Raw genomic sequence first — 13,555 nt, 5'->3', positions numbered from 1 at the left:
TGAGGACGTCCCCAGAGAGAGGTTTTTTGGAAATTTTGACAGGTTTAGCTCACTGTCTCTGTGTGTGTGTCTGTGTACCATATTTTGGAGACAGATTTGTACACACACACACACACACACGCATGCTCAACAGTATACTGCCTAATGTACACAATGTATAGATCATAAGCTGATAAGGCTGTTTATGAATGTTATTTATGTTCGTGATTTATTAGTATATTTCTAAACTCCACGATAAGACGTCAAATAACAAACTAAAATGTTCTGCTTTTGTATACATACTGTATTTTGTAAATGATCTCTCATCTTGTGTATTATCTCTTTACTCTTTCCACCCTCCCTTCTTTTTAAAGCACTATAACTGCACCTTACTTTTTTATGAATGAGCTATCTTCAAAACATTGCCAGTGCATGCCACACACCCCTATGTATCTGTTATGTGATTGGTTAGCTCAATCACAAGGTGCTTTGGCAGTCATTGGCTAACAATACTGAGTCCTTACTACATGTTGTTTTTCAAAACCTTTGTACTCTAGCAGGAAAATCTGAGCATTTAACAGATTATAAGACTAATACTTATATAGACTATAAGAAATTTATACTACATTTGCTGTACTTCCAAAAGTACTCTTTTGTTTTATTGTAGCCAGAATATATATATTTTTTTCTCCAATTATTTTTTTTCCAATCGCTATGACCGTTTTTTCAATAGTTTTAACAATTTTCCTAAACTGTTAACACAGTTAGCACAACATCCATCTGTGTAGGCTTTACAATTAACACATTTCTTGTTGCTTTGACACAAAATGCTAAATACAATTCTTGAACTTCTCTTACACACAAGCTCAAGCAAGACCAAAACAATGGATTTTTATTGCCAAATTTACAAATGCTTTCAGTCTGTTTTTCAGAACAATTAACATCATGTTCTAAACCTAACTTATAGGCTAAATTCAGTCACAGTGAACAGCTTTTCATATTGTGAATTGAAACACAAATATATCCCCTGTATTTTATTCTATTGTTTATGCGAAACAGCTGATTGAAGATATTCAAATATATAAATTACAGCTAGGAAACACACTTGGGTGTTGAGGCCCTTTCAATTGCATGGCCATATGGTATACAGTAAAAGACAACACTTTGGACGTATTATTATTTTTTTTTTTCTATGGCTTATAAGATTATCATATATTTATCCCTTGTCCATTGTTAAAATTCACTACCCTTTTATTATGTTCGGGATGAAAACTGTATCAAATAAATATTTTTTTCAATTTATTTTGCATAAATCTATTAATCAAACTCAGTCCTTATCAAAACTACCAAATGTTTAAAAAATTTTCCAAGATGTTAACTCTTTAATTGCCAAGTTCATAAATGTTGTCACTGATTTGGGGGGAAAAACAAACAAAATGACTTATTTTCAATATAAAAGTAATTGTGGCTGAATATTTTTTTTTACCTTATAATGGAAGTCAATGGGGCAAAAACAGCCACGAACAATAAATGAGGGAGAGGGAGAAAAAATTTAAATCTAATGCTGCACAAAGACGAACAATGCATCAAAGCCAATGTTATTTCTAATCTTTGACATGCCCAAGACTGTGATAAAAGGTAAAAAATATCCAGTCCACAATCACTTTTTATATTGAAAATAAATCATTTTGTGTGTTTTTTTTTCGAAATCAGTGACATCATTTATGAACTTGGTAATTAAAGAGTTAAAATCTTGGAATTTTTTTTTTTTTATATTTGGTAGTTTTGATCAGGACTGAGGTTGATTAATAGATTTATGGGATATATATATATATATATACACTCAAAAATAAAAATACTGGGTTGTTTAACCCATCTATAGGTCAAAGCTGTTGGGTTAAATCTTTTTATTAAATTCATTTTTTTACCCAAAAGTTGGGTTTGTCTATATGTGAACCGTATTTGAAACAACCCAGCATTTATATGTGTTTATTTATTTTATTTTTTCACATAATAGAAGGCAGCTGTAATTACATATTTTTTGTTATCTTGCAGTAATGTCTTGTTGCAAATAAAGCATTTACTGCATTAATTCTGACTCTGTGGTCTCCATTTATTTTCATAAACCGCACATTCTATAAAGCTACCTGAGATCGGTCATGTACTTTTTGTACTGAATTTCTGCAGCAAAAGAAACAAAATGCACGCATTTACCAAACAGAACAAAACTAAAATGCAGAGAGATTTCAAAAGAATCTGCAGTGCAAAACACAGTGTATGATCAATACAATATAATGTCTATTGTATAAGGGGAGGCCTGAGGCATATAAAATAATTGTTTCTGTAATTCCATCTGATGTTAGTGTTGACATTGTGCTATGATGGACCAAATGTTTCTATTGGAAGAGAACACATGTTATTTTTTTGGAATAATTATTTGATTTTGAGACATGTTTGCAGTGTATACAGAATGAGCTTTATTGCCAGGTATGTTTACACATACGAGGAATTTGTTTTCATGACACAAGCTTCCGCATTGCAACAGAATGACAGCGACAGAACAAAAGCAGAAAAAAAGAACAAGTAAATAAGGAATAACAATATACAAATTTATAGTTTTGTATGTACTGGTAAATTATGTGCAAATTTGAAGTGTTTACTAAGTGTGTGTGTTAGATAAGTGTATGAGTGTATTACTAGTGTTGTGTGTTCCACAGTTATTGTTAAGTGTTCATGAGATGGATTGTCTGAGGGACGAAACAGTTCCTGTGTCTGGCCGTTCTAGTGCTCAGAGCTCTGTAGCGTCGACCAGATGACAACAGTTCAAGGAGAGAGTGTGCTGGATGGTTTGGTAGTCACAGTGTGTTGTCTTAATGTATTATTGTATTTTAAAAATTAGTGTTGGAGTTTTGTTTACACTGTGTGATTTTGAGCATGAAATAAACTGTTTTGACATTTGTGTGTTGTAGGTGTGTTGGTGCATTAAGAGTTTAGGAAATTTGTTAAAAGTTGTGAAAAAATTGTCAATCGTAAAAGAACTGTTACTTGCTAATGATAAATGTTGAGCATTCTCGAACAGCAGCATTGTTTATTCAAATAACCAGCTCTCATTAGCAATTTGAATATTATCAACATAATTATTTGTTTGATCAGAAGGGGTAAAAGAGGACCTAAAGGACCCAACAAAACCCAAACTAAATTATATTGCCAAATATAATTTTGTAAGAGATATTTTAGTAACTGAGATTTGAATTTTCATAAAAAATTGCAATGCAATCCTTTTTGTATCTGATAAACCCTAGCAATAAAATCAAGTTTCTTCTATGGTGAGCTCTAAAGGTGAAGTCTAAATGTGAAATGAAGATGAGCTACTCTGTATTTACAGCTAACAGAAGAAAAAAAAGAGCAAGAAAAAAATTATATAAGCAAAATGCAACACATCATCAAGCATTCACACAGCAATGTATTGCCAAAAATTCTGTGGAAGAGGATAAAATTGGCCCTTGAGCTTAATCCCATGTCTCAAAGGATGGATTAGAACGTTTCAACCACATAACTTCATGTTGTGTCGGGGGGGGCATAAGGATGTCTCGTCTGATGAGTCAATTTAAAGCAGCCACTTTAACATTTTCATTATTTTGAATATGCTGCTATTCCACCCAGACTTGCTGCTTAATCTCTGCCACACTTCATCGGGGATTCATTTGATCTGTCATAACATCCTGCTGCTGAAGCGTCTAGAGAGACTGTAAGAGAGAAATGAGGAAGGCAGAGATGAGAAATACATTTTCCCCCCCATTTTTACTCAAATTAAGAGGAATAATAAGGTGAGTCATTTACATGCAGTTGTGTTTGTGCATACATATCCATATATACAGTACTTAAAAAAAAAATGGTAAATTTCCCCCTTAATGTATGCATCGATTTTATAAATGCATTTCTAGCATGCTCTTTAGTGCTCACTTTCATTGCTAGAATTTAGATTATGATAATGATCCTTTGTTTAAAGGTGTCCAGAAGATGCAATAGTTAAGTAGATTAATGATAAAGGCCAATTATAATTAAAATATTATGTTGAAATATTATTTTTGTGTCGAAATCATCACATTTATTGTTGAGCAGCCACAGTTTATTTTCATGCAATCATGTGCCTCTCTGCCTGTCAACCATTTCAAGGTTTCTCTTTTTCTTTACACCACCATGTCCTTGACAGTAAGACCAGACAATGGAAATACATTGACTTGCTGTGGGTTCGATTTTGAATGTCATGATGAAATGGTAGGCCTAAAAAAGTTGCTGAAATTACATTTTGAATGGTGACTGTACATTAAAGCGGTTCAGCTGAAATCCTAGCAAGCGTCTGTGGAGAAGAAAAATAATATGTTTGAAGACTCTATCTCTGCAGTCCTGCGTTGCACTGTGATAACTATGAAATCATGTGCGCGTGGTGTTGAAGGATGAGAAGAGCCTCATGGGGTCTCAGCTGTAGAGGAGGAAGGATGGCTGTAGGGAGTTTCCTGTCTGCCTCACGCTTCTGAACCACCCACTCCCCCTCCTCAGAAAAGCTGCCTCTCCCCAGACGTTATCTCTCTCCCACACATTGCCACACAGATGTTGTGCCACAAAGCACTACTGAATAAGCCACTACAGGGCAGAATTTCCACATGGCGTATTGTCCTCTCAACCAGACAAAAATTAAATCTAGCCTGTAAAAAGGATCTGCGTTTGCACGCCCTTTCTGTGCATTATGCCACTGCATGCCATCTTCCTTCAGTTTGTGAGGCTAAATAAGATTCTTAAGATTCCAGAATACGGATGAAAAATTATTCTAAAGATGATTAAACATTAGTAGCTAAACATTATAATCCCTGCTTGTTAACCATGGGTCACATCATACCTCAGAAGAGCAATGGCTGAACTCATTATGCCCAAAACAATGAACGATTTAAATGGTGTTGAAGTTTTAGAGTTTCTTTCCTTTGCTTCACTTTTAAACTGTAAATCAGTTTTTAGGATGACAAAGTCATTTTCTATAGGCCTTAAATGACGTATATTAATACTAAAAATACATTTAACATGTATCAGCTATTTGATTTCATTCCTAGCACTAGTGTGTATTAACTGTCTATTAATGCTGAATAATGTGAAAGAAAGTCTGTGTATAGGAAAACTTCCATGTGGTACATCTGACCCATACAGATTTAGAAAAGACCTTAAAACAGCAGTTCTTAGGTTTGTAGGTAATAATCTACACAAAGAAAAAAACTAAAGACCTTCAAGTGAGGTCCACCTTAAGTCAATAAATGTTCCTATTCAAATGAAATGTGTGTACTAGCATTCAAGCAAAAATATAGTTCTAATTCTATTAATTTTCTATTAATTTTTAAATTAAATAAATTTTAAATAAATTAATATTTTAAATAATGTAATGAGCTTTTTGAGAACACTGAATCATGTCCTTTGTGCAAATGAATGAAATGACTAATTGTCTTATTTTTACAAAGTCAGTATGTCAGTTATTGCTCTTCAGTTGTGTTTGCCTGAGGATTTGAAAGAAAGTGTCCAGTCTTCACACTTGGAAGAACAATCTGAACTTGAAAGATGATTCACTTCTAAATAGCTCAAGGGCATTCACATTCTAAAGCTTTGAGTTTTGGTACTTTCACCCAGATAACGTTAACTTCGCTCACAATGGATTTCAGTTAATCTCCCAGCTAAACGATATAACTGTTTATTTTCCACTCCTGAGCATTACAAATGGAGATATGATTATGTTTGCTTTGTCATAAATTTGTTTAAATATGAGCCAACCCAAGGAGCAAGGCTTCCCCGGTCGACTCTCTGTTCCTCCCAAGGTTTCTTTAAGATCTTTCAGTTTTTCAACAGCTGCTGTCAGCTTTGCCACTGTTTTTTGTAAAGCTGCTTTGGAACCATAGGCACTGTGAAAACCACAACACAAATAAATCAAACTGAATTTAAAATGTAATGGGATCCTGTGGTTAATGGAGCTAAATTGCTCAATGAAAGTATCTTTAGCACCTGCAGTTATAGCATCTGAAATATGTTTTTGGGTGAAGGACAGACATAGGCTACTGTTTGCACTTGGTTTACAGAGCAGACACAAGCAAAATGCTTTCAACACATCAGTTACGTATACAGCATGTTGTTTTTGTACCAGCATATCTATACAATCGCATGTCCTCGCATGAATGATAGACCATGTTTAGTATGTAGCCTTGTTGCTGACAGTCATTCTCAACAAAGGGCAAACATCTGACCCATCTATCTGGTGAGAAGTGGTTCCACTCAGGTGAGAGTTTGAACTCTGCTCTGTTCTGAATCAATAAATGTACTATGAGTACACAAGCTTATTTACTACAGGGGAACAGCCCACTGAGCATCACGACCTGATTCCCTCCTTCAGTCCCATGGAAACCGTCCAACACATACATCACGTACTGCACGCTGGCACCTATACGAAAACCAGGGCCTGTTCATTCCCAAACTATATAGTGTTCAGATTTACATACTGCTATCTTGTCAGACAACTACAAAATATTACAACTTAGTTTCCCCATCACTGAGCTTTGTTTTAGTGGAAACAGGTGACTGTTGCTTCAAATTAAACAAGAAGAGAATATCTAATCAGTGCAGTACTGTTCTGTGAAAAGTATTTGGCAAAGCAACGTCATTAAACCTTATCAAGAAGTTTAAAACTTTGCTTAACTCTTTGTCACTTCAGTCCACACACACACACACACACACACACACACACACACACACACACACAAACACGTCTGTGAAATATGGGGACTTTCAATAGACTTCTCTTACTTTTATACTGTTTATACTGACAACGATATTTTCTATCCCCTAACCCTACCCTTTTTAAGATAAACATTATGTATTTTTTATGTCTAAAATTTCAGGTTTTACCATACTTGTGGGGATATTTGGTCACACACACACCCATGCCAACGAACAGCTGACGGCAGTGAACATCAACAAACGCGTGTCCTGAGAGGGAGGTGGCGTGCGCTCGCGTCATATGGCCCGCCGCTCTCTGATTGGCCAGCGCGACTCACCAGACATGACCGCGCTTGTTTTCTGCAGAGGAAGCGCGCGAGTGGCACTATTGTACTGTGCATTGAAAGAGACAGCAGCGTTTCACGAAGAGATGTGACCAAACAACACATCCTAAACCAGCTTCTGTCCGATTAGCGTTTCGCAAGATAGCTTTGAAAAACACCGACGCGCTGCCGTTCAGACGTAGACACTGCCTAAAGATCAAGGTGGGTTCCCACAGCCGACACTTCCACTGAGAGCAGTCTGCTTTATAGGGTTAGAAGTATTTGTAGCACAATAGCTTGACTCTGTGCATGATTATTTTAAACGTTTTTCCACATTAATCATTAAGTTTTCGGTTCTCGCAGTGCCAAATGCCAAGACTAGAGGAGCACTGCTGGAGCTGCTCCTGTTCATCGACTGTAAAGACTCAGGATCTGTCGAGCGCCCGGTGGATTGTTTGTAAATCAGGAGAGATGATGTCCATCATAACCTCAGTCCTGGGACACGCATACGGCTCTCTGCACAGCCTCCAGTCCGCTAATTTAATACGACGGGGGCTCGTGTTGTTTATAGTCGGAGTAGTTCTCGCCTTGGTGCTGAACTTACTCCAGATCCAGAGAAACGTTACATTGTTTCCAGAGGAAGTGCTGGACACGCTGTTTTCGTCGGCTTGGTGGATCCCCCTCTGCTGTGGGACAGCTGCTGGTGAGTCACTGTTGTGTTTGTATCGATAGGACAAAAACCTTCTGCGTGCCGCAGGCATTTTGTTATCGTATGTGCATTACGTAAGAGTCCTCATGATGATTTGGGGGCAGTTTTGTTGACATTGGGCTCCGTCGTTATCGGTTAGCGCTGCCCTGGAAACAGCCGGGCATTCGGGGTCAGTCTTTGGGGTGCTGCTCTTCCATTGGCTGCGCTCAGAACGGGTGAGCTGCGAGGAGGCACGCCATTGGCTGGAAGGCAGAACATGCCACTTAGCAGAAAAGAGAAACACGGAAGTCGTGTGCAGCAGAAATAAATAAATAATTCGTACACACACACACACACAGCTCCTCCCCCTGCATTCCTCACAGTCCACATAGTAGGCACATACCAGACTACATCTTTTACTGTAGAAAATGGCTTTTTGAGAACATTAACTCTTCATTACTAGTTAATGACTAACACAAAAGTTGTCTACTTGTGTTCTAAAAAGTAATCAAACAAACAATACAAATTAGACTCCGACATCGAATGTGATTTGTTTTTGAGGAATTACTGTTGTTTAAAGCACTTATGTTTTCTCTTTCCTCAGCTGTGGTTGGTCTCTTGTACCCCTGCTTGGACCATCATCTTGGAGAACCGCACAAGTTTAAGCGGGAGTGGGCCAGTGTGATGCGCTGCATTGCTGTTTTTGTGGGCATCAATCACGCCAGTGCTGTATCCTTACCAGTCACGCTCATGAAACTGTAGCCAGTGTGGACCATGAAATGTATTTCATCTGTTTTGAAACCACACAACCTTTCTGAATAGTTTTTTAAAAGTGTAGGCATCATATGATGTTCGAAACTGGAACAGAAAAATGCACATCTTTGCTAGTAGATACTTGATAGATGAAAATAATTCTTAACATTTGTACTAAAAATATAAAAGAAAAATTTAATCTGAGTGTTTGCGCATTATACAATAGTTTATAGAAATGAAAGACTTTTTCACCAACAAGCATCGACTCCACCAGACTGCATTTTGGTGCAAAAATATGGACTAAAGTCATGTAGTGTACACCAGCCTTTAATCAAAAATATATATTATTACTGGAATTACATAGAAACTGATTTCCTCAAATACCAGTAAGTCCTTCAGTTTATAGTCACACATGAAGTCTCTAAATGTATTTAACATTTATCTAAGGAAAGTTTTAACTTAGAACTAACTCGTATTTCCCTTAAGTCAAAGTACCTCACAGAAACTGGACTTTGCCAATAATGTGCAGCTTTCACTAACTCTGGCTGCCCTGTCTCTGGGCCTCTGGTGGACGTTTGACCGCTCCAGGAGTGGCTTCGGTCTAGGGCTGACCACTGCTTTTCTAGCCACCCTCATTGCTCAGCTGCTGGTCTACAATGGCATCTACCAGTAAGTTATAACTCGCACAAATTGAGACATTGCAGTCGAAAATAGTTTGTCATGTATCATCAATTACCAAGTGACAGCTGAGCCACAGGCTCACTTCTGTATTTATATTACATGTTTAGTCATCAGATATGAGATTTTTTAAATTCTGAATGTGTCATTTTCTGATCGAAGCCTAACAGTTTTTGGAAGTCATAAGTGAGTTGTTTCAGTGCATTTCTTTTAATGTTTCTCAGGTATACATCTCCAGACTTCTTGTATGTACGTTCATGGCTGCCTTGTATATTCTTCTCTGGTGGAGTGACCGTTGGAAACATCGGCCGACAGCTAGCTATGGTAAGAAACGTTTCCCCATATTTTCTGCTCACCAAACCCTTTTCCTGTCATTGATTTATTTTTGTAAAGTACCTGTTAGATTACTCCTGTATTGTCTTTAGTTTCCTGGAGTGCTCTGCAATAGGCCAGGCAGCTCTTTTGTGTTCAGAAACGAAACTAAAATGGGGCACACCTACAGAAGCAAATGTGAAACTGAAATATCTTGGAACGGTGTCATCAGCTATTTACAGCACTTTAGTGCAAATGTATAAAATAACCAGGCGGCCTAAATATTCTAGGACACAGTTTAGACTTGGAGCCAGATTATTACACACAACAGTCTGAGTGTGTATAATTTAACCTACAAGTATTCAGACAAGATCAGTTTTCTAAACAACATTAGAGATATGGCTGTTACCATAAGAGGTCTGTGATTTCATAAACTGATTCAGACGTATTCCAGCTTTTAACGCTAGCAAAAGGCAACACGGTGACAAAGCTAGCTTTCGTTTTTGTATTTGTTGAAGCTAAAAAATGGTAGACAGCTTGCCCTGTAACTTTTATAGATGTTATATGTTCGATTTGGAAATATAGATGTTTATGTGGAAAACTACTTTTTTGCATTTTTACAGCACACCTAAATTCGACTAGAAATAGCTTTTCTATCAAGTGCATTCCTTTTTAGTGATGAGTTTGTTAATGGTTTCCAGTGCTGGGCTGAAACGTCATGCCTGGACATCTTAATTAGCTGCTGATTGTAGTCTGAGGCATGTTTGTGCCATCCCCTCCAAGCCTTCTCAGTCAGCTGTTGCTCTTTGTTTTGCTGACATAACCTCGTTCTTTCTCAATAAGGGCGTGAAAGCAGATTACGCTCCTTGTTTTTCATGCTAATGGTCAGAGAGATGGTAAACAAAGTGCTTTACTGGCTCCAAGTGGTGCATTCGACATGTTTTTCCCGAGTGTTTTTTGTTTTCGAGTTGGCACCGGATGATGTTGCTTGACCAGCTGGGATTAGTGCTCTGCTAGGATTTTTCTCAACTTTCTTTATGAAGTGGCCAGTTAAGAGATGCAGTGGACTGCCAAACTGGATCTATCTGAATACACTGAATAGAGACAGACCATTGATGTGTCTGTGAATTTCTATTTTGTAATCTAGAGATGGCTACATCTTCTAAGTATAGCTCTAGAATTAAGATTGTGCATCTAGTAGTAACTAACACTATTCAAACAAAGGCAAAGAGAGTATTATAACTACCATTTAAACCATTTGCACTATACACTGGTTGGTTTTGGAGGATTAAATGTTCTCTCAGAGATTGCTCTTTTTGGAGACTGGCCAGCTGCCCATGGGTGAGGCATATGAGAGCGTGTTGGCCTATGAAGGGCTATCATATTTTACAGGGCGCCACATCCACACAAGCCTGGTATAATTTGTGCATATACAAGACTCGTCATATATAGTGCATACTAATTATAGCCACAATGTTGCGGGGCCTAGTGGGCTTTAACAGGAGCAGATTCAGCTTTGTGACAAAACCAGTTTTGAGTTGCTCAAAGCACCTTTTTGAATGCGCACCTGTGGTGCTGGAACATATTCAGGTAGTTAGAAAGTAAGGCAAGTGCTCTGACTTCCAATACTTAGTGCATTTTAGGGCTGTAGGTATCGAATATTTTAGTAATCGAGTATTCTACCAAAAATTCCATCGATTAATCGAGTAATCTGATAAAATGTGTTTTTGCTTAAGTGCAATATTAATTATGCAAGAGAAAATAAGACTCCTGGGTCTATTAAAATGCAAATCAATCAGTTTCCTTTTTTTTCTGTTTGGTTATGCAAGATGTGCAAACACTGCATTTTCTTTACTAACAGACAATCTGTTTCTCCACAGGGCTCAACTGAAAAGCCTCATAATGACTAAGTGGGTGCCCGAGGTCATGAAGTGAGCTTCAAAGAGTGCCAAAACAGAGGGCCTTCAAACTGAGACTCAGTATTGGGTGTTCCTGTTTCTGTCCAAGCATAACTTTTGCTGTTAATTATACTCCTCTTTATAATGATGCAAGAAATCAAAGAGCAGGTTGGTCTGAATTGGCCCGGTGTGCCATGAACAGCCAAAAGAATCCCCCTGGCATTCATCACTACCATCAGCGTTACAGCTCCTTGCAGTAGTGTTACTGGTAACAGCAGTCTCCTTATTACCTTGCTGCTGGAGTGCCACTATTGGACTGTATGAGATCATAACTAGCTTCACTTTCACTGAAGGTGAAAGAGTGAAAAGTAGTGGTGAAACTTTGTGTATACGAGTGTGTGTGTGCTGGTCCCTGTGGATAAGGCCAGGGGAAAAAAGGTGGTGTGCACAAAAGAACCAAAAGAGAAATCAAAGGGAAAAAATTAAGACAAAATACCTAAACTATCCAAAGAGGTCTGTGTACTGTCTATATAGGATTTGTTGTAGTTTTATTAAAAAAAAAAAAAAAACTCAGCGCTGCGAGTCTCTCGTAAAGACTGACCACCTTGAGTGTTATGTTGAGTACCAGAGAGAGGTTTGATTTGCCAATCACATTTGTGCCGACTGGTTAGTGTAGTATATTGACTGAATTGATTGTGTTTTTATCATACTTTGTTGCTAATGCAGACCAAAAGTAAAACTAGAAACACTGGTTTTCAAGAAATTAAGTGGCACCTTGAAATAAGAATCATACGTAAGTTAAAACATCAAGGCTTAATTTGTATTAATGTAAACTCACAAAAATGGTGTAAAGTCAATTTAAAGGTTTTTAAATCAAAAGGTTGTAAACTTGGGATAACTAAACGTTCAGAAGATATTTTTACTGTGGCCTCAAGGGTTTGCAATCTGTGATTGCCTTTGTATTATAGAATTAAGTGCTTTTGTCACTTCCTCTCCAGTACAGAGTACTTTCTCTCTACTTTATTCATTATGTATTGCTTATCACCTGTAGCTGATTCTATTTCTAATATAAGAGGAATCACTGGGCTAGCGTAGGTTTGGGGGTCTTAGCAAATGAAGTGCAATCAGTTTCTGTGAGTCTGGTATTCTTTCATATTTATTACTTTATAATGTTAAGGTACTCCAGACGACTCATATGCAGTATAGCAACATACCAGCAATAAACGCATTGTTTATACATATATGTGAAGATGTAATATGACAGCAGACGCTTTTTTTTTTAAAAGAAGTCACACACAATATAATATTGCAGATGATACCAATGATCATATTCACTGGGAGAAAAAACACCATGTTCTGTGTCTTTACTAGCAGTAGTAAATTGGAAAAATCATTTTAAGAAAATGCTGTGTGTTGTATTTTGGGAATGTCTGAAGAAGAACATGAGGGAATGTTTTAAAACGTTGCTCTCAGGAGTAAGAGGCTCTTTCTGAACCTCTGGGCCTTAGGGAAGGAGAGATGTTAAACTGAATGAAAGCTTTATTTTGAGGGGAGTGAGAAATGCGATAATGTGTTTCTAGGAGGGAGTGTACCCTGTGTGTCTTTACCATTTCATTTATACTGTTTTAGGTTCAATGAATGAAATTCAATAAAATCGTGTGTTGTACAATGGTCTTTTGAGTTATTCATTCACTCTTGCTATTTGTGGGCCAGGCATAAAAAATGCATGCATTTTATTCAATAATACCAGGACTAATTTTGAATGTTTCTTCTTAGGGTTTATTATTATTGTGGTTACATTGAGGTATTAAAGCAGATGGGATCAAACAACAGGAAGGAGGAGTTTGTGACATTAATTAATATAATGTTCAATACATTTTATATGTGAAACGTTATTGATATCTTGTTGCTTTTGGCAAATCTTACTTACGTTTGTAATACCTTTGTACAAGTTAAGAATCTTTGTACAATAAAATGTTGTTTACAGTTATACATTTAGTGCGTACACAAATAAAAAACTGATCTTAATTTGTGATGTCAGACATTAAACTCCTCAGAATCCAAATAAATCCTTCTCCCTTTGCTGTCTCTCTGACCTCATTCTCTTCCCCTCAGACGTCTATGAGGAGGGAGTCATCTGAGACAATTTATCCTATCCCCTCATCTATATCCATTGG

At 37.2% G+C, this 13,555-nt stretch overlaps 1 protein-coding gene across 1 annotated transcript; it reads left to right on the top strand.

Annotated features, from left to right (window-relative positions):
* Positions 1-7,131: 7,131 nt before the first annotated feature.
* insig1 (insulin induced gene 1) lies at positions 7,132-13,047 on the top strand. The gene is made up of 6 exons (XM_059533458.1): positions 7,132-7,271; positions 7,413-7,752; positions 8,342-8,466; positions 8,993-9,159; positions 9,393-9,492; positions 11,361-13,047. Exons 2-6 carry the CDS (start codon positions 7,419-7,421, stop codon positions 11,388-11,390), a joined length of 756 nt encoding a protein of 251 aa, XP_059389441.1. The 5' UTR covers positions 7,132-7,271; positions 7,413-7,418; the 3' UTR covers positions 11,391-13,047.
* Positions 13,048-13,555: the final 508 nt, after the last annotated feature.

The sequence above is a fragment of the Carassius carassius genome, chromosome 3, assembly GCF_963082965.1.
Source record: "Carassius carassius chromosome 3, fCarCar2.1, whole genome shotgun sequence".
Lineage (NCBI taxonomy): Eukaryota > Metazoa > Chordata > Actinopteri > Cypriniformes > Cyprinidae > Carassius > Carassius carassius.
The sequence above is the reverse complement of the archived record's forward strand: the minus strand, read 5'-3'. Positions and strand labels throughout refer to the sequence as shown.

What these genes read in the sequence shown, in the direction of transcription:
- insig1 (XM_059533458.1), top strand. Translation starts at nt 7,419, where the DNA reads ATGCCAAGACTAGAGGAGCACTGCTGGAGCTGCTCCTGTTCATCGACT. An exon ending in GCATCAATCACGCCAGTGCT is followed by an intron (nt 8,467 to 8,992) that starts GTATCCTTACCA and finishes AGTACCTCACAG; the next exon opens with AAACTGGACTTTGCCAATAA. An exon ending in TCGGCCGACAGCTAGCTATG is followed by an intron (nt 9,493 to 11,360) that starts GTAAGAAACGTT and finishes GTTTCTCCACAG; the next exon opens with GGCTCAACTGAAAAGCCTCA.